The following is an 18,356-nucleotide window of genomic DNA, read 5'->3' on the forward strand; positions in this document are numbered from 1 at the left end:
AGCACAACTGTGCAGCAATCGACATTATGCAATGTGGTACAACTCGGTACATGGTACATACCACGGTTCGTATCCGTGCTGTCTTGCCCTTTCAGTGAATAGTATTTCGTTCACAAAACGACAGTTCATCGCACAGTACGATATTTTGGACAAATCATTGTAGTTAGCCTTCCCACAGCCAGATGGCACCCTTCCTGTGAAAGTCTTCTGCTATTTGATTAGTTTGATTACTTTGCAATGCCTCTCATGCATGAACACTTGTCATTTTTGTCCTAGTTATGCTAAATCCACAAGTGGTTCTTGTTCTCAGCGGGAAACGAAAATCAGGGAAAGACTACATCACTGAAATTTTGAGAAAACGGTAAATATTCTTGATGGGAATTGATGTTCTGATGATCATTCATCTGTAAATATCCAGATAAAATATAACATGATATAAGCCACATCCTTTCGTTTTCTCAGAATCGGCATTGACACATGTGCTGTTATCCGGTTATCAGCTCCACTCAAAGCAGCTTATGCAAAGGTCAGACACAGTTTACATAGACAGATGATCCACTCATTTTAATTGTCAGTCAACACAAAGTTTAATGCATACAAAAATAATATTCCTTTCAGGAACATGACCTCGAATTTGAGCGGCTTTTAGATGCTTCAGCTTACAAGGAGAACTTCCGAGCTGCTATGGTTGCTTGGGGAGAAGAAAGACGTCAAAGGGATCCCGGATATTTCTGCAAACTTGCCATAGAACAGAGCTCAGCCTTTGAGCGTCCCGTATGGATCATCAGTGATGCACGACGTACAACAGACTTGCAATACTTCAAGCAGAACTACCCCAGTGCAACTCGGACAATTAGAGTAAAGGCGCTGGATGAAGTCAGGGCCAAAAGGGGCTGGATATTTACACCCGGTGGGTGCAAAGGGAATATTTCAGAAACACTATGTGTTGCAAATTCTTTGCGTCACGCTCTTAAACCCTGTTTCCGTTTTTTTAGGAATTGATGATAAAGAAACAGAATGTGGCTTGGATGATGTTCAGGAGTGGGACACTGTCATTTCTAATGATGACGACGGCACCCTCGACAGTCAGCTCTCCGTTGTTTTAGAAAATGTAGAAGTGAAATGTCTATAGCTCCTGTATGTGGTTTCTGTATTAAGTTATTTGTACCATTTCATATTGTATCTGTGATATTTATATGAGCCATCCAATAATCAAGCATACTGAGTGCAGGGAAATGTATTTTTATCCCATCCTTGCTATGTACAAAAGGAAAAAAGCCTCTGGAACCTGTCCAGTTCGATACCGCCACCAGGCTTCTTGGAAGACTAGCCGAAGTCGCTCTGCAAATACGAGGTGGCCACCATCACCGATTTTCTTTTTTTCCTGGCTGTAATATACAAGTGGAAAATATCAAGTTTCCTGTATCAGACCAGAACGGCAGGAAAACTGAAAAAGATGAATTACCAACATTGTTTTCCACAGTGATGAAGACACCTAATGTGAATCTTCGTATATTTGAAACAGAAATTAAGAGCTGTAAACATTAGCATGTACGATGCAACTGTGTTTACCAAACCACATTCGGCCTGTACCATGGAGATGTATAAGCAGAGCAATGGAAACCAACTTTCTTGCCTACCAGAAACGGTACCTTAATGGGACTGTCGCATCCGGAAAGATGTGTATGAGACTGATACGGTAATGTTCGGTATGCTTTCACAGTCTACTTGGCCAAGTTTCTCTTCTGAAAACAGCTTACTTATTAAATAAACGACTTTCGAAAGATTCGCATTCCCTCTGCAGCTAAGCCAGAATGACGTAAGCCCGGCACACAAATGGGAGCATGGCGCATGTGATTGTCTCTGAGGTCACATGCTTCACGTTCGCACCGCAGTATATATAGGGCCTGACTTTTTAGGGTTAAACCCGTATCCGCCCGATATTTACCCCCCGAACGAAATCTGTAAAATTCCGGTTTAACCCGAATCTACCCGAAAACATCCGGGTCGCGTGGCACACTCATAAGCGTGCATTAAAATAAAGTTTGATAACATTGCTAAACATTAGTTCCACATTAAGACAAATTTTTATTAAACAATAAAAAATCACCCGAATACACCCGAATTCCTGACGACAGAATATGCCGTAACGGGATTTAACCCGAATACACCCGAATTTTCCAATGAAAAATATCGTCCGATATTTACCCCCCGAATTTAGCCAAAAATAAAACCCGAAAAAGTCAGGCCCTATGTATATACTAAGTGAAAAGACCTCGGTAAATGCGCAGACTCTCGCTTACCAGTGTGAGTGCTGACGTGACCACGTTCTGTGGAACATGGTGTTACGCTCCTTGTTGTACAAACACATAGGATGCTAACCAAAAACAGCATTCCACGAGCCCATCTCTGACCTCTACGCGACCTGGAGGCACCATCACCCGCCCAGCGGTTGGACGCCAAGGCAGTCAAGGTCTCTCTGCCGCTCCCTGATTGGCCATGTCCAAGTGACGTTCACGGAGAGGGAATTCCGGAGTACTCTCAACATCCGTCGTCTGCTCTTCTCACGCGCTACATCAAATTGCACAGAAACAACTCCACTAATTCGCCTCACATTTTTGGTGCTATTGTCAGTGATAAACGAGGACAGATGCGACAGTCCCTTTAAAGGAGCATTGAAACACTTGAAAAGGAATGTGTCAGGAGTACAGTAGAAATCAGGGTTACAGTCAACTCTCGATTTACTAGTGGGTTAAGGTCCCCGTAAAAGTCGAGGGATTCATAAATCGTGGTTTAGAATGAGGAAAGGCAAGTGTTCATAAAGCGAGGGAATTTCTAAATTCAGGGTACAAGGCCTGCAAGAGGTGCAATCATGGTGCACGAGAGAGCTTTCAATCTCGAGTGACCGAGAAGCTCCTGCCCTTGGCTGCCACTTTGTGATGTCATCTCATCCGCCTAATAGTGAGGCGCACACCTTCTTTATATTTTATTTTTTTGCAGTTGTATTTTGCGCCCCCATGTACCACGTTTGACACAAAGTAGTCGACTGCTCAGCTTGCTTCCGAGCTGCAGCAAACGATTCTCGGCAGCCAATAAAAGTGCTCAGAGGATGTGACGTAGCCACACTGATGTCGCTACTACATGCTTCCCATTTCTTGTTTATCTCTAAAACTAAGAGGTATGTGAACAGTAAAAAAGTCTACCTTCTTGAGCTCCGTTTGTAAGGAATGTACCTTGGAACGTTCTTGCTCTAAGGCAGCATGCAACTCCATAACCTAGAAGGAATACCATGGCTAAATGTTAAATACTGAACGCCGCACGAGCGAGAAATGTATGTACCTCTTGGGTGAGTTCGTCTTTCACTTGAGACAACTCCTCGTAGTTCTTGAGGATCTCTGCCTTGTCTTTCACTGCAATTTTACATAACAAAAGTCACACGAAATATTTCTTTTACAAAGACCGTTTTGATACTCTGAACGTTGTACGCACTTTCACCGTGGCCCAAGATGACACACAGCTGCTTGTTTCGGACCTTCACAACTTTGAGTTCCTTCTGGAATCGGAAAGGTTATGAGAACATGATACACGACAGGGTGTTACAGCATTTTCAACCGTACCGTGAGCCGCTCAACTTCCGAACTGAGCCGTGCAATTTCTAAATCTTTTTTTTCTAGTTCTTCTTGATACTGGATCTGTCGCACTTGTTCGAGGCAAAAGGGCTGTCGAAAGGAAAACACAATGTGGTATATAGTATTCCTAGTGCGGCCCGAAAATTTCTTAAGTATCAAGGTGCAGTCAATCTCCCTTGCAACAGACTTGCCCATGATAAAATCGTTTGTACAATAAATACATCCATTAATTTTCAGGTTTCATGTTTTTTGAAAATTGGGGGGCAAAAATTGATTTTTGGGTGAAAAATAAATAAATTATGGAAAATGCTTCTCACATTTCTGATGAATGCGAGGTGCCAAGTGGATGTACTGAATGCGTAATTGGTCATGTCTCCAGTATTGGTGAATGAGCTCGCACTTTCGCAAGTTTTTTTTTGGGGGTTTTACTCTAAGTGACGATGGTGTAAAATGATGGGTAAAATAAAAACAGGTTTTATTGCGTTTAACCATGAAACCTCTAGGCTCTGACAATAAAGTGTCCCATCAGGCTTACAAAAGGTCAAACAGATCTTAACAATAGACGATGCAATTCTCTAGCCTTGTCTCAAACCACGAGACCTATTGCAGTTGAACAGCTTAGACAGACTTGTGAAACATGCAGAACAGGCATGCAAGCACGAGGAGCCCTTGCATGTCGGCGCACATAGCATTGTTCGTCCCTCTATGATTCCAGGCATTCGCTTCTACTAGTCGCCGACCGATATTTCAGACTCCAAAAATACAGACTTTCCTATTTCTCTGACAAAACTAGCAGCTTCATGAAATGCTTTACAGAACCAATGTATTTCCACTTCCAATACATATTTGGGAAGAGCTCAGCTTTTCATAAGCATTTTGCCCTAAGCTTGCTTAGTTTATAGATAACTGATGATGAAATTGCTCATCAACTGTTTGCCAGCACAAAGCTTGAGCAATGATGACAAGAACGACGATGTTGATGCCCTGCCATCAACCGCTGTGAACGCTGCAGCTGTCAACACACTAGTGAATGTGTACGGTGAGAGCGCTACACTGGCAGGAACTTGCTGTGATACATGTCCCATGTTCGTGAAGCAGGCATGCATAGACAGTTTTCTCAAGCCACTTTGAGTGTGCTGAATAAGGACTTTGGACTAAGGAAACAAAGTGGATGTTTGTCACAGGCTAAAAATTTAGACTGATCCTGTGGCTCCTAGAAGTCCGTAAAACCGGTTGGCGTCTGGTATTACTTGAAAATTATGCCATCTGCCACCAGAGTATTTGACTGCGTGAATATGAGTAAGGCCCCTGGTTTTCTGCTGTGGCAAATTCAAAATTCTCCGGCACCTACTTGTAAATTTCCTCGATTTTCCACAGCAAGCAGTCAACGGCTACTTGAAAGGGGGAAACACTCTATTTTCTTGGATAATGTGGGAACAAAAAAATATTTTATAAAATTACAGATTCGAAGCACTGTTGTGGCTCAGCATTACATACACGATATCTTGCGTTCTCCTCCAACAAAGAATGCAGTCTGTCATTTTTTTGCCCGCAATCATTTTATACCTGCTGAAAAATCTTTCGGCATCTACAGAGTTTACGGGAGCTTTATAGGAAGGAGCTTACATTACATGCACTGTGGAAGTTACATCTTTAGGACACCCTTTTTTGTTTCTGGGGGTCTAGCCAAACTCCCAAACATCAAATCAAAATCCCCCACTGCCACCGCTAAACTGCACACGGGAGGGATGCCGGCCCGTCCACAGGCAGAGTATGCACAATAAACTTGGGCTAACGTTATCTTAAGTTAGACTACAATCTGTCTGTGTTGGTCCTGCAACATGGGCAATTTTGTAACGCAAGCTTCACCTCATGCAGGGAAGCGTCAGGTGAAGCCCACTTTCGGGAGGTGTCGTTCATATTCTGCGAATAGTCAGATATTCGGAAATCCGAATATTGGGTATCCAATTCTTGAATGAAATACTTTGAGTGAGTGATATTTGATTAAAAAACTTGAATATCCGCACACACCTAGAAATAAGGGATTCCGTGCCAAATGAAGGATTTGATAGCAATGATGGGAATTGATGTTCTGAGGCTGGAACATATAGAAAGGGCAAATACATACAAATCCTCAAGATGCCTAAGAAATTAACGATGAAAGATGGAAGTCACTGGAAAGGTTAGCCAGCTGTAGTACTCGAACCCACATCTTTTGGATTACCGGTAATCCAGAAGATGTGGGTTTGAGTACTACAGCTGGCTAACCTTTCCAGTGACTTCCATCTTTCATCGTAGATGAAGGATTCTGTAATGAATTCTAGATTCCACGATATTTCACAAAAAAACAGGGGCCTTAAATATGAGTATGACTGGAAACACTGTAGTACTCCTAGATAATGTGTTGAGGGTGAAAGGAAACCATTTGCTTCTCAGCTTGGCTTGATGTGTTAATAAAAAGGTAACCTGTCTGACTGGGCAAAATGAAGAGTGGATTCAAATTCACTGCTGGTGCGTTTTCAACTGCCAAAGCTTGGTAGCATAACAGGAAACCAAACTTGCTGGCTCACTGTAACTCCCTCTCCAACTGCATGAGCTACATTGTCTGATGTGAACTGCACATGCATTAGTCCATCATAAACCACAACTCTTTTCAGAGCTCCTTTCCAAGTTCCAGGCCACTGCCCAGATATCTGGTTTAGTGACAATAACTTCATTTGAATGATGATGAGTGGGGAGCTTCATCGCCAGGGGCAATACTCGTCCCTATTGCTCAGAGTAATGTGGTGGCGTTTTGGTGACGTGCGTTACATGGCAACTTGAAACGTATAGTTGGGAAGGTGATTTTACCTTCAACATTGCCTTTGCAATAACTTGGACAACAGGGCACCCAATACTACTGTACCTTACGAGAAAATTGTGTGGCAATCACTAAAGCTATTTTAACTGCATAAACGGGACAACTGAAAGCAGCTCCACACTGCACTGAGGGTGGCTGAAAAAGACACGATATGTTAAACTGGCAATGCAGAACGTGACAATACATCCAAGGGTTAACGCCTTGTTCTTTTTCCCTACATACCTGTTTCTTTCTCTGTTCATCAGCTTTCTGCTCTTTCATTATAATACTTTCGGCATCTTTGAGTACTCGATCAAAGAAGTCCTCCCTCTCCACGGGAACTTTTCTTGTCTCCTGCATGCTCCTTGTGACAGGAACTTCGGCATCTATTGGCCAATTGCTACGTTAGCGACTGTTCCAATTGTGATTTGCACACGCCAGAAACTTCATAAAGCATGGGTACCTTCCTCGGTGACGTCTGTAGTTTCTTCTGTGCCAGCATCATCACGGTGGTTGAACTCTTCCAATGTCATGGTTGCAGTCTTCTTTTCCTTGTTCTTTTTCTTCTTTTTTGGCTTACTCTCTGAGCTCGCCCCAGCAACCAGTTTCACTGGAGGTGCATCCTTTTGCTGTGGTGTGTATAACTGCTTGAACAAAAGTTGGGTTATTGGAACAATGCCTGTAGCTGATAACTCGTGGGAACAACTATGATCACAACCCTGAGCTAGGCCTCCGTGTATTACAGCGCGCCTGAAAGCCCCCAAGGAAAAGCTGCGCCAAACTTAGTTCACTTACCTGCTACATTTGTGCTGTCTACATGATACAAAGAAGTCTTAAGCAGACCGCAATCCACTTCAAGGAACATTTATAATGTAGCTCCCTCAACTTTGGCAGCTGCATGCTAAAGCTGCCCCTCAATGCTATTTCAAGTGTTGTGCGAACCACTTGTACCGCTGTGTCTTCAGGTAAATGCATATCTACTGAGCTTCGATATAGAATACAAACATGAAGTAATATCCGTGCTAGCCATCGGCCAGTATGTTCTGCACGAGCAGCCGATGCTAACCGTCGCCATCACACTTTTCCTATTAGTGTGCATATGGAAACTCACACATATTCAAGTTATTGCTACAATTGGATTCTTCAAAATGCGTGCTGTAAACCGCTATTTTATTACCCTTCGACATTTTACAACATTCTATACTTTGCGCCATACAACAACATCACCATCATTCTGGGCCATGTCACAAGTGCCATTGCCATAAGCTCGGCACAAGCCCCAAATGGGTGAAGGTGTCAGGACTGGTGTAATACGTGGAGGCCTAGATCTGGGCAACACTCTGGCAGTCGGTCCATGGGTTAATCCTGAGAGTCTCTTACTGTGCACTGACACCTCAGCACATGACACTCAAAGTTACCGTCGCATCCAGAAACGTGTGTGTGAGACCAATACGGTAATCTTCGGTACCACTTCACAGTCTACTTGGCCAACTTTTTTTTATGAAAACAATTTACACACTGAACAAACGAATTTTAAAGATTCGCACTGGCTCTGCAGCTAAGGCAGCCCCAGTGATAGTAACATCACGATGACGCAAGCCAGGCACACGAATGGGAGCGCAGCACAGGTGACTGTCTCCAAGCTCGTCTGCTTCGTTTGTGCCGCAACGTACCAAGTGAAAAGACCTCGGTAAATATGCTGACCTTCCCATACCAGTGTGAGTAGGAGCATGTCTTGCACAGTGTTACGCTCCTGGCTGTACGAACACGTCTGACGCTAACCAAGAAGTGGCATCCCACGAGCCAATCAGACTCTCCGCGACCTGCAGATGCCGTCCCACCCACCTGTCAGTCGCCAAATGCCCTTGACCTACTCCCCGATTGGACTGGTCTGCACCAAAGCACACTCCCTGATTAGCTTTGTTCGAGTGACGTTTGCTCCGATTTCCAGAGAGAGAATTCCGGGATACTGTCAATATCCGTCGTCTGCTCTTGCCATGCATTACATTCACAAAAACTACTCAAATTTTTCTCATCAGATTTTCGGTGTCATTGTCTGTGATGAATGAGGAGTCAAATAGCATTACAGTTTTGGAATCGACCGGGACGGATGCGACAGTCCCTTTAACATCCTTTGGATATGACAATATTGCCACGAATCATCTTCGAGAAACAACCAGGGCAGGCACGAAACGGTACATCTCATCCCGGCGCGTGCTGAAGAAGAGGCAAGAAGCTTCTAGACACATCGCCTGCTCTCTGGCAAACGCACGTGCTGTTTCTAGACTTTTCGGCGCAACGCTTAAATGCTTGTGAGCTCCAGGCTGCAGCCATTCACAATGTTGATCCGTTGTCGATTTAGGCGGGCTCAAAGTTCGTCAGAATCGCGAAAACCATGCTACGAAAAAAGTTACCTACTGAGCAGGGTTTTGAGTCTATGTGGACTTTAGTGACATAGAATGAAATAGCGTGGCCCTACCATTCTGCCAATATCAAGTTCTTCCCTCGTGTTTCATTTTCGGCCAGCAAAACAGGGCTGCTTTTTGGCGCTATTTCTTACAACTTTGCTCCTTGCTAAGGGCACTTTTCACACAAGCTGGAAGGGACAAATAAATTCAGCGTGATCTGTACCTTCCATACTTCAAAATCACATGTTTTGAAGGCCGACCACACAATACTTTTTGCCCCATTTAATCCCTAATGCCGTACTTTTGGTAAAGTCGGTCGTTTTCAACGCCATTTTTGAACATGAAGCGGTCAGCCGAGAACAATCCAAATAGATGGAGATGACAGATCAATATCTATACTAAAGCATATAAAAAAATTGAGAAGGTACTTTTTGCTAAGGGCGAGAAAATAATTTTTATATTCCATCCGCTCTACACATAGTTACACTGAACGGCGCATGGGTGGGTCGCGAGGCTTGGTTCGGATAACGTTTTTCCGTGTGGTGAAATTTTCCTATCCGTTATGGAGGACCAGAACAGACATTATATTCAGCTAAGTCACATCTAAGCTACTACCGCGTACTATCCCGAGACGTTCATGTGGTGCTTGCTAATCTATCCACACTGAACAGCTGGCTGCTGATGATCACCCAAGCAGGCTGGAATGATAAAAACAGTTTATTTGCAATTCAGACAGTCTACATATTTTAACAGTAATTGTAACAGTAACTGTAAGTAATTGTAACGCGATTGTAACAGTTTGAAGTAAGAGCAAAAAGATACCCACATAAATGAATACACAACGGTTTCATTATTCTTTCATATTTTCTTTTCCAACGTTAAAAAGCAAAGGCGACCATTGGTAGGGTATCTCATTAGAAGTGGCTACTACAATTTCCTCTGTACTGCGAAAAGACAGGTCTTGAACGCTGCTCCGACTGGAGTTTCCGTGCGTGCCACGCACTTTCATACCGCAGTCCTTCATTTTGCACACACGCATTTGCTAACGTTCGTACTTTGGCCATTGTTCAACACAACGACTTCAGCAAGAAACTTGGAGCAATAACAACCTTTTTGGTTACCCGGCATGCATCACATGTGAGAAAGACAATCATAAACTAATCAGCTGAGCCGCGGATGAGCTCTCCTACGTCGATTTCAAGCTCATGTGTTAAAGGTTACGTGGATGTACGAGCGCGTTTTTGGACACTACAATGCAGCAAAAGCCATCCGCTCACAACGTGATCTGCGTTGCTATTAATCATAAGAAACGTGCATTTGAAGGGATAGTATGGTTTGCTCATAATGTTCCTTGTGAGTGTGAAAGCATCACTGTCGTTTTTCATGACTACCACTTTAAAACGCCGCGAATGAAAGACTATGAGAAACATCTACTAACAATACTTACCAATGCACTGATAACAATAAAAACTACAGAGTTTATTAACAAAAGGGCTGGCAAAAAAAGAGGACATGCTCATATCCCGCCGCAGGACGCGGCCTGTGAAACCTAGGGACGCGATCTCTTCGCGCGCCTCACAGGGAGCCATCTCGTGTGGCCCTCGCGTAACCATGTGGGACATAAACAATATTTTCTCGCCCTTATCAAAAAGTAGCTTCTCAATTTTTTTTATATGTTTTAGTATAGATATTGATCTGTCATCTCCATCTATTTGGATTGTTCCGCCGACCGCTTCATTTTCAAAAATGGCGTTGAAAACGGCCAACTTTACCAAAAGTATGGCATTTGGGATTAAATGGGACAAAAAGTATTGTGTGGTCGGCCTTCAAAACATGTGATTTTGAAGTATGGAAGGTACAGAACACGCTGACTTTATTTGTCTCTTCCAGCTTGTGCGAAAAGTGCCCTTAGCAAGGCGACAGTTGTAAGAAATAGCGCCAAAAAACAGCCCTGTTTCGCTGGCCGAAAATGAAACACGAGGGAAGAACTTGATATTGGCAGAATGTTAGGGCCACGCTCTTTCATTCTATGTCACTAAAGTCCACCTAGACTCAAAACCCTGCTCAGTAGGTAACTTTTTTCGTAGCATGGTTTTCGCGATTCTGACAAACTTTGAGCCCGCCTAAATCGACAACGGTTCAACATTGTCCAGTAAAACTCGGGAAAATATCTTTATTTGCAATAAAGAGTCCATGATAATTTTTGGAAGCAAAACTGAGGGGGGGTCAAGCACGACCTTTGGGTGATTTGGCCTGGGATGACCCAGCTAAGTGCTGAACAAAAGCGCAAAGAAAACTGCAACAAATTTAATGAAAAGTCATGAAACTTCAGGACAACAGTTATCGTGGTTATTATAGCGAATTCAGGTGGTCATTTCGTAGCAAAACGGCCGAGCGCTCGGAAATTGCTAGGTCGGCGACCAAGCTGGATCACGTGACCGTTGCCACCCGAACATGATTGCTAGGAATCTAGCGGTTTTATGTACTTGGATCACGCTAGGGGCGTTGCGGTCGCAAGTCTTCGAGTTCTGTCGTCTGCTAAACCACGTGATTTCAACATGCGGGCCAATGAGGGCACTCGCCACCGTTGCAGTGCGGATGTGACGACACCGGATACAGTTGAGCAATCTGCTGCTCGATCGTTTTGAGGCCGGGCAAAAAAGGTGCTAGCTAGCAAATTCCGAGCGCTCGGAAAGCGCCACGCGAACATGCGGGATTTGCTTCACTTTGACCAAGCGAACATGACTGCTCGAGATCTGGCGAAAAACGTTGCTCCGAAATGACCACCCGAATTCGCCATTAGATGTGACGGCATTTGCAATTTTACTTTTGTACTCTCTGCACCACGCATGGTCATACAAAGATGTCCATTAGATTAGTACTTACACATAATGAGCAATTTAAACACTATTAAAATCCCAAAATCGTGAACAAATTAGAACGGTGCAAGTGAGCTGGTGTACTGTAGAAAAAGGTAACATTTCCTTGAGTTTGTGGGACACACTAGACTATGAGGACAATGCCAGACCCACTTCTTTCCCAAAATTATCTTTTGCATTTCATTTTCTGTCACTGTAGATGCCCTTCGTCTACTAAAACTCATGAAGACGAACAATCGGAAGCATGTAACGTCATCCACCACGTAACGCATCGGCCTCTCAAGGAGCATCGTATCGGGTCGTGTGGCAACGGCGGCATATTGATGGTGTTCAAGATGTTCAATTATCATTGGAATGCCAGTGTGACAGAGGTATTAGCAACTTATGCTTTTGCAAAGTTACCTTTCTGCACACACTTTCATACTTTCAAAGGTAGAACCTCTAAAATCTACAAGAGACACATGCACTTCGCAAAGGGACGTCTAGGAGACAGACTTCGATAAGGGTTGATCCACATGTTAGAACTTCTTGCTGTAACTCAGTTCCGGCAACAGTTGCGCGCAACCGAAGTTGCACCAAATAGGTCCCTTTTGCACAGTAAGCAACTCGGAATGTCGTAGTGGTCACCGAGCTCGCCAGATGGCACGAAGAAACATCATTGTCGCCCTTTTCGTCCAATCGCACTGCAACTTCCAGCCGTTGTGACTTCCATAATTTCCACTGATCAGTCACAATTTCATCGTCCCGTGCATTGCCGCTGCAACAACTGACACATGGAAGTTTCGTCATGGAAATGGCGCATGGCAGCCAGTCGTTCTGATTGGACGCGCTTTGAAGGAGCACCTATGTTACTGACAGGTTGCACCTAGAGTTGCGGGAGAAATCGCTCGTGCAGTGATCGACTGTGCAACTCCTGCAACTTGAGTTGCGCAACCATAGCTTCTCCGTTCACACGGTGCAACCTGGTTGCGCTCAACTGAAGTTGCATCGTGCGAATCGACCCTAAATGTATTGTGGTGACTTCCAAGTACAGCGAGCTTCTCATTGACTCGTGCCCAAAATGTTTTTAGCAAAAATAAAATACTGTAAAGAAACTCAACAGGATATGCTGATGTGGAATGACCAAGGGCTTTCATAACAGCAAAATGGTATGTTTCGTGACAATAATTAAACCGACACAGAGTTGCATCAAGTATCGCTTACTTGTCCGTTCTCTTCATATTCCAAACGACTGAGTCGTAGTGCTTCCTGAAGGTCCTGTTCATAAGTGTAAGTGACAAACTGAAAATCGAAAGACAAAACCGGATCAAGCCCAAGATTTTATGCTATGTACAAAGCAATTTCAGCATCATGACACCAACCTGATCATCCCTTTTCTTCCAAGACTCCCAGTTTTCTGATCCTTCGCTAGGAACTTCAGCTTTTGGCTTCGGCTTCACCTAGTTGAACAAAAATTTCTCTCTTAACTGCTACACAACTAAATTTTTTGGCAAAAATTAACCCACACTGGTGTAATTGTATCGCTCCAAGCTTTAAACATATGGAACACAAAGGATGTGATAAGGGATACTCTCCTGCAAAATGGTAAATTTTATTGGGCATAAATATCGATGGAACAGTATGAATAGAGATCTGTTTTCAGGTTTTATGATTTTTGCAATTCGGATGATGAAAATCAGGCGATATTTTCATATAATTCATGGGGAAACCAGGAGTTTTTCCTTCCCCATTTCATATGTCATTGTTAGGGTTTCCAGCGATTATAACTTCCGAGGTATTACGAGGTAGGGTGAAGATAGGCGATATCGAGAAGTTATATTGTTATCTCGTGATGTTACAAGCCAATTCAATCTTGCATTACTGTTATTTGGTGTTGCGTTCACTTTTGCCGTGTTTCGGAAGGTCGCAAAAATTATAATCACCGAAAACCGGGAACCCTAGTCATCGGGGATCTTCACGTAAAACCCAAGTCGCCTGACTCAAGCCACCATTGTGATAATCAGTTGTGAAACCAGAATCATCATTATTCTGTGGTTACAACACGCAAACTTCACCAGTGTACAAAAGCTCAGATGCTGTGTATCTATCTACATGTTATTGTTTTCCGTGTCCCGCTATGGCTCTCGCATTAGTCAGCAGACAAGATGCACTTGAACTGGGACGCTGAATGACCAGGAAAACCCCAACCCATGTCCCAGCTCCATAAAACCTTGCCTTAAGGATCGGCACTGCAGGATTATGAAAGGTCGAGGACGCGCAGGTCTTCTCCCGGACCTGTTCCACGGCGCCCGAAGTTTGAGAACCTCAGGAATTTCCAGTCAAAATGGGGTTGTTTGGGGTGATGATATCAGAAAAATCTGGTCTAACCCGAAAAAACGCAGAACCATTGTTCCGAGCAAAGTGGGTAGCCCAAAACAATAAAATGGTTCCCTTGAAAAACTGTTATACATTTAGATACAAGTACAGGGTGTGTGTAGAAAAACATGACCCGCATTTAGGCACATAGCTTGTTGTCTATCTAACTAACGAACTTCCAGTGGCGCACGATGGCGCATTTATGCGTGCGAAATCTGCAGAAAAATTGTGGAAGCCATACTCAGCTTAAAAAATGAATACAGAGCAACGAAAACGTCGGCAAAACTGTTCATCAGAATAGGGCAACATGGTGGACGTTGGAGAGTTGTGTTCAAGCACCGCTAGGGGAGCTATCGGTGCATAAATCGAAACGATGTCCCACATGGATGCTCATCAGCAGTACCCCTAGCGGTGCCTGCACATAACTCTCCTGAAACCGAAATGCACTACCATGCACTGTGATGACCGCCCTATTCTAATGCATGGAAGCCCATGTTTTCGCGCTCTGTTTATTTTTTTATGCCGAGTACGGCTTCCAGGATATTTTTGTAGCTTTCGCACGCATAAATACGCCATCGTACGCTACCGGAAGTCCCTCGGGTAAGTAGACGACGAGTTACATGTAAAAATGTGGGTCACGTTTTGCAGCACACACCCTGTACATAAGCAAGAAAAAGAAAATACAAGAAGAAGCCAAAACTCGTTGGCTGCATATAATGTACGAGTTTAAAACTCCTGTCGCCATACAAGCACTGGACAGCTGTTTTCTGCCTTATTCGGCCTCAGTCAGCTGTGTGCAGCATCACCTGAGGACTGTTGCTACATGAAGTAGCATTCATGAGTAATCACATATTACCACTTGTGTGATAGCATCATTCTATTGTTGTCAACACAGCACGGTTTCATATATATATTTTTTTTCTTTTTTTTTTGGGGGGGGGGGAGCAAAACGAAACTATGCTGGGCTGCTAAAATATTGAAATCGGATAGATTTCAAATTCAAACTGTGAAAATTGTGACGATAGTGCCTGTTCAAACCATGCGAGCTGCACCGAAAAACTTATCACGGAAAGATCACCCGTGACGTGCTCGGTTAAGTTTTAGAGGGTAAAAAGCTGCGTGACATGGAAAGACTACGACAGGGAGGCAAAACGGATCTGCAAGAGAGAATCAAACCATTAAAATAGCTCAGGTTTCTTTGGAGCGAGGTGTGAAGATCGTAAACATTCTTACAGCGGCGTCTTTATCAGTAGGCCTTTTCTTCTTCTTGGGTTTTGCTTTACTCTCTGCACCTTTAACAGTAGCTTTGGCTGCTGGTTTGGAAGTTTTGACTTGCTTCTGCTGTTCTTCGGGCTCTTCACCCTCAACTTTCAGAACAGCAAAACGCGACTGACAAACAACAGCCATTCTTGCTGCAGTAACGAACGCTTTGCGACAGAGAAACGCGGCTTGCAATTCTAGATGTTGCCAAAAGGGTAAACAGCTCACTCGAGATTCACACCAACCTGTCTTAAAAAGCGCTCAGTTAAATTATACTCAGAAAAGCGAGCGTTGGTCACCCAAAACGCAACCACACGACGGGCATCAACAGCCAAGGCAACCAAACAATATCGCAGGATAGCGAGCGACGATCACAGCCCACAGTGGCCCACAGCCTCAACGCTGTCATCGCATCGTACATATCTATGTGAGATAAAGGTTAAAACGAGTTTATTAAAAGTTGAAAAAGAGTATTTTTAACCACCACAATTATATTTTATTTTATGTACAGCCAGTATTTTGACAGAAGAGTACATGCAGAATGCTCACAATATTGTTTCGTACGGCGGAAACTGGCAATACAGCATTCGCTGCTAATCACAATGGGCGTTGCCAAGTAACCATGACGCCTTTTTTGCCGCAGCATGAGCACCACAGATAAGGTCATTTTCGAGGCGTATGGTTTGCACCATCGATAGTTAAGTGGGCTTATACTTTTAGAAATGTCGGCGGCTTTAGCAACGGCTGTAACAGCAGCAAAGAGTGCCTTGAGAAGCGAAGTTAGGAAAAAGTTACAGCAGTTAACGCAAGAGGAAAAAGCTCTACAATCGAAACATGTTTGCACGAAGGTAACAGTTGTTTACAGCTCTCGACCTTCAAGCTCTGCAAGCTTACGCTGTGTGTACTGATGCTATATTTGAACAAAAATGTGACTTTACGTTTCGTATATGTACACGATAATGCCGATTGTGTTCTAGAAAGTCTCTTCTGTGTTGTTTCAGCTTCTACGCGGCAAGCTATATCGGACAAGCGCGAGGATTTCGGTATATGTCAGCACTGATTTAGAGGTGAACACAGAGCCCATCATCGAACAGGCGCTCAACGATGGAAAGGAGTGCTTTATTCCCAGGCATAAGTGAGTGAACTGTGCCACTGAAGAAATATCGTTTGTTGAAGACCCTGAAATTGTGCTTGCATGTGTTGCACATGTCGTCAAAACACATATTTTTAACCAACTCTCTCCAAGTGAAAACTCTCGCCACATGGATATGGTGAAGCTGGCTTCACTGGCTGAATACCATTCGCTGCCCGTGACCAAATGGGGAATAAAACAGCTCAGCATGGCGGAGCACAGAGACGAGGCACTTGCAAGTGGTATGTTTATGCAAAAAATAAATAATAGTCATGCACAGCTAAAATTGCAATTCAAAACTTGGGAGTAACTCTCCAAACTTTTACAGGTGGTCTGGACTTGATTATTGTGCCTGGTGTGGCCTTCACAAAGAGGGGAGTTCGTTTGGGGCATGGAAAAGGGTATTACGACATGTATCTCGAGCAATGTGCAAACAGCTCACATGGCAGACCTTACATGGTTGGCCTCAGTTTCAAGGAACAGTTGTATCCAAATATTCCAACTCATGACCATGACTTTGTTCTCGATGAGGTTTTGTTCCCAGATGAGTAAGGCAGGTTTTGTGTCCTTTGACTTTCGGAGTAATGGTAGTGACACGTAAATGGAATTGAGATATTCTTTTTACTTTCAAAGAGAAGGTTCATTTGTATGCTCATGTATACTTAAGTATGGGCAGTAGGTATATGCATACAATTTATGTACCTTTTGGTATATCTTTGGGTGGGTGTTATCAGTACCGATGCCAATGTTCCTATATGGATGCCTTATACTTTATACATTCATACTGAATGAGGACATGCCACTGTTGACACTTTGTAGAAGAACGGACCAATAAATTGATTTACTGTTCGAGTTTCATGTACCTACAGAATAGTGGCGGTAGGACTGTAGAAATAGCTAGGTGCTGGTGCTGGGACTGCTTGCTGTAAGTCTGCCACACTCAGGCGTGTAACGTCACGACTATCGCAGATCGTGCGTCATGGGCCGACTTCACAGGGAACTCTGCCGACATTTGACGTAAAGCGTCTATAAGGAAAACCCAGCGAAAACACCCAAACAACCTGTTGGTGCTATTTTTTGCAGCCAGTAAGAAAGCATACAGAAATGCATGGCATCCAAGGTTTGGGCATAGAGCAGGCAATGGTAAAGGTGTCATTACGCGCGCATATGACGTCTTCGTGTGAAAAACCAGCTCCCGCCGCATAGGTGGGCATTTTCCCGCGGCCTCACTCATCCTCACCTCACGAAGCACAGACTTTATTGGCCTCACTCACCCTCACCAAAGTTTCCTCACCAGTAACTAAACCTCAGTCGCCCTCACCCTCACATTCCATTTTAAATTTTGCCCTCACAAACCTCACCTCAGGGCATCGGGATCCCGAGAGGCCTCACCATCCTCATCCTCACATGCCTTCATCACCTCATGAGGGTCCTCATCCTCACGTGTCCTCACCTCATGAGGGCCCTCATGTCCTCACGGCGCCTCACGTACTTTCGCCTAATGATGACCCACATGGCCTCACGAGTCCTCATCCTCACGTGCCCTCATCTCATGAGGGCCCTCATGGCCTCACGTACCTTCTTCTCATGAGGACCCTCATGGCCTCACGACCCCTCATCCTCACGAGCTCTCGCCTCGTGAATACCCTCATGGCCTAACGTGTCTTCAAGTCACTAGGAGGCACATGAGCCTCAAAAGAACTTTCCGTCATGTTCACATGACACGTCGGCGTTGAACTACTGTGTCGGTAGTTGGTACTAATGATACTGCGCGGCATTAAACTGTTTATAGGGTTTCGCGCTGTGCTTGGATAAATTTGGTAGCAGTTGTTACTGTCACAGTGAGGTTTAACG

At 44.1% G+C, this 18,356-nt stretch overlaps 3 protein-coding genes across 5 annotated transcripts; 2 read left to right on the forward strand and 1 right to left on the reverse strand.

The window, feature by feature from the left end:
* The first annotated feature begins 7 nt into the window (after nucleotides 1-7).
* LOC135388650 (phosphomevalonate kinase-like) lies at nucleotides 8-1,786 on the forward strand. 3 transcript variants are annotated; one of them, XM_064618331.1, is made up of 5 exons: nucleotides 8-65; nucleotides 277-361; nucleotides 463-526; nucleotides 619-910; nucleotides 996-1,786. In XM_064618331.1, exons 1-5 carry the CDS (start codon nucleotides 32-34, stop codon nucleotides 1,130-1,132), a joined length of 612 nt encoding a protein of 203 aa, XP_064474401.1. In that variant the 5' UTR covers nucleotides 8-31; the 3' UTR covers nucleotides 1,133-1,786. The 3 variants fall into 3 exon arrangements, with proteins under 3 accessions (XP_064474401.1, XP_064474402.1, XP_064474403.1); XM_064618332.1 differs by having other exon boundaries at nucleotides 26-53; XM_064618333.1 differs by having other exon boundaries at nucleotides 46-135.
* On the reverse strand, nucleotides 1,227-15,765 carry LOC135388649 (G kinase-anchoring protein 1-like). Its single transcript, XM_064618330.1, has 10 exons — nucleotides 15,344-15,765; nucleotides 13,117-13,194; nucleotides 12,959-13,036; nucleotides 6,932-7,112; nucleotides 6,712-6,854; nucleotides 3,618-3,719; nucleotides 3,490-3,553; nucleotides 3,340-3,410; nucleotides 3,204-3,275; nucleotides 1,227-1,388 (listed from the first exon to the last, which is right to left on the reverse strand). The coding sequence occupies exons 1-10, from the start codon at nucleotides 15,515-15,517 to the stop codon at nucleotides 1,365-1,367; spliced, it is 987 nt and encodes a 328-aa protein (XP_064474400.1). The 5' UTR covers nucleotides 15,518-15,765; the 3' UTR covers nucleotides 1,227-1,364.
* Nucleotides 15,766-15,992: 227 nt separating this feature from the next.
* Nucleotides 15,993-17,354, forward strand: LOC135388651 (5-formyltetrahydrofolate cyclo-ligase-like). Its single transcript, XM_064618334.1, has 4 exons — nucleotides 15,993-16,218; nucleotides 16,372-16,505; nucleotides 16,617-16,744; nucleotides 16,831-17,354. The coding sequence occupies exons 1-4, from the start codon at nucleotides 16,093-16,095 to the stop codon at nucleotides 17,052-17,054; spliced, it is 612 nt and encodes a 203-aa protein (XP_064474404.1). The 5' UTR covers nucleotides 15,993-16,092; the 3' UTR covers nucleotides 17,055-17,354.
* The last annotated feature ends 1,002 nt before the right edge of the window (nucleotides 17,355-18,356 follow it).

Source organism: Ornithodoros turicata, chromosome 3 (genome assembly GCF_037126465.1).
Source record: "Ornithodoros turicata isolate Travis chromosome 3, ASM3712646v1, whole genome shotgun sequence".
In the NCBI taxonomy this organism is placed as follows: Eukaryota; Metazoa; Arthropoda; class Arachnida; order Ixodida; family Argasidae; genus Ornithodoros; species Ornithodoros turicata.

Coding starts and splice junctions, on each gene's coding strand:
- LOC135388650 (XM_064618331.1), top strand. CDS start 32: ATGTGGTACAACTCGGTACATGGTACATACCACG. Junction 66..276: donor GGTACATGGTACATACCACG/GTTCGTATCCGT, acceptor TTTTTGTCCTAG/TTATGCTAAATCCACAAGTG. Junction 362..462: donor ACTGAAATTTTGAGAAAACG/GTAAATATTCTT, acceptor TCGTTTTCTCAG/AATCGGCATTGACACATGTG.
- LOC135388649 (XM_064618330.1), bottom strand. CDS start 15,517: ATGGCTGTTGTTTGTCAGTCGCGTTTTGCTGTTCTGAAAGTTGAGGGT. Junction 13,195..15,343: donor CTACTGATAAAGACGCCGCT/GTAAGAATGTTT, acceptor TTGTTCAACTAG/GTGAAGCCGAAGCCAAAAGC. Junction 3,554..3,617: donor CGGAAGTTGAGCGGCTCACG/GTACGGTTGAAA, acceptor TTCCGATTCCAG/AAGGAACTCAAAGTTGTGAA.
- LOC135388651 (XM_064618334.1), top strand. CDS start 16,093: ATGTCGGCGGCTTTAGCAACGGCTGTAACAGCAGCAAAGAGTGCCTTG. Junction 16,219..16,371: donor CGAAACATGTTTGCACGAAG/GTAACAGTTGTT, acceptor GTGTTGTTTCAG/CTTCTACGCGGCAAGCTATA. Junction 16,745..16,830: donor AGACGAGGCACTTGCAAGTG/GTATGTTTATGC, acceptor AAACTTTTACAG/GTGGTCTGGACTTGATTATT.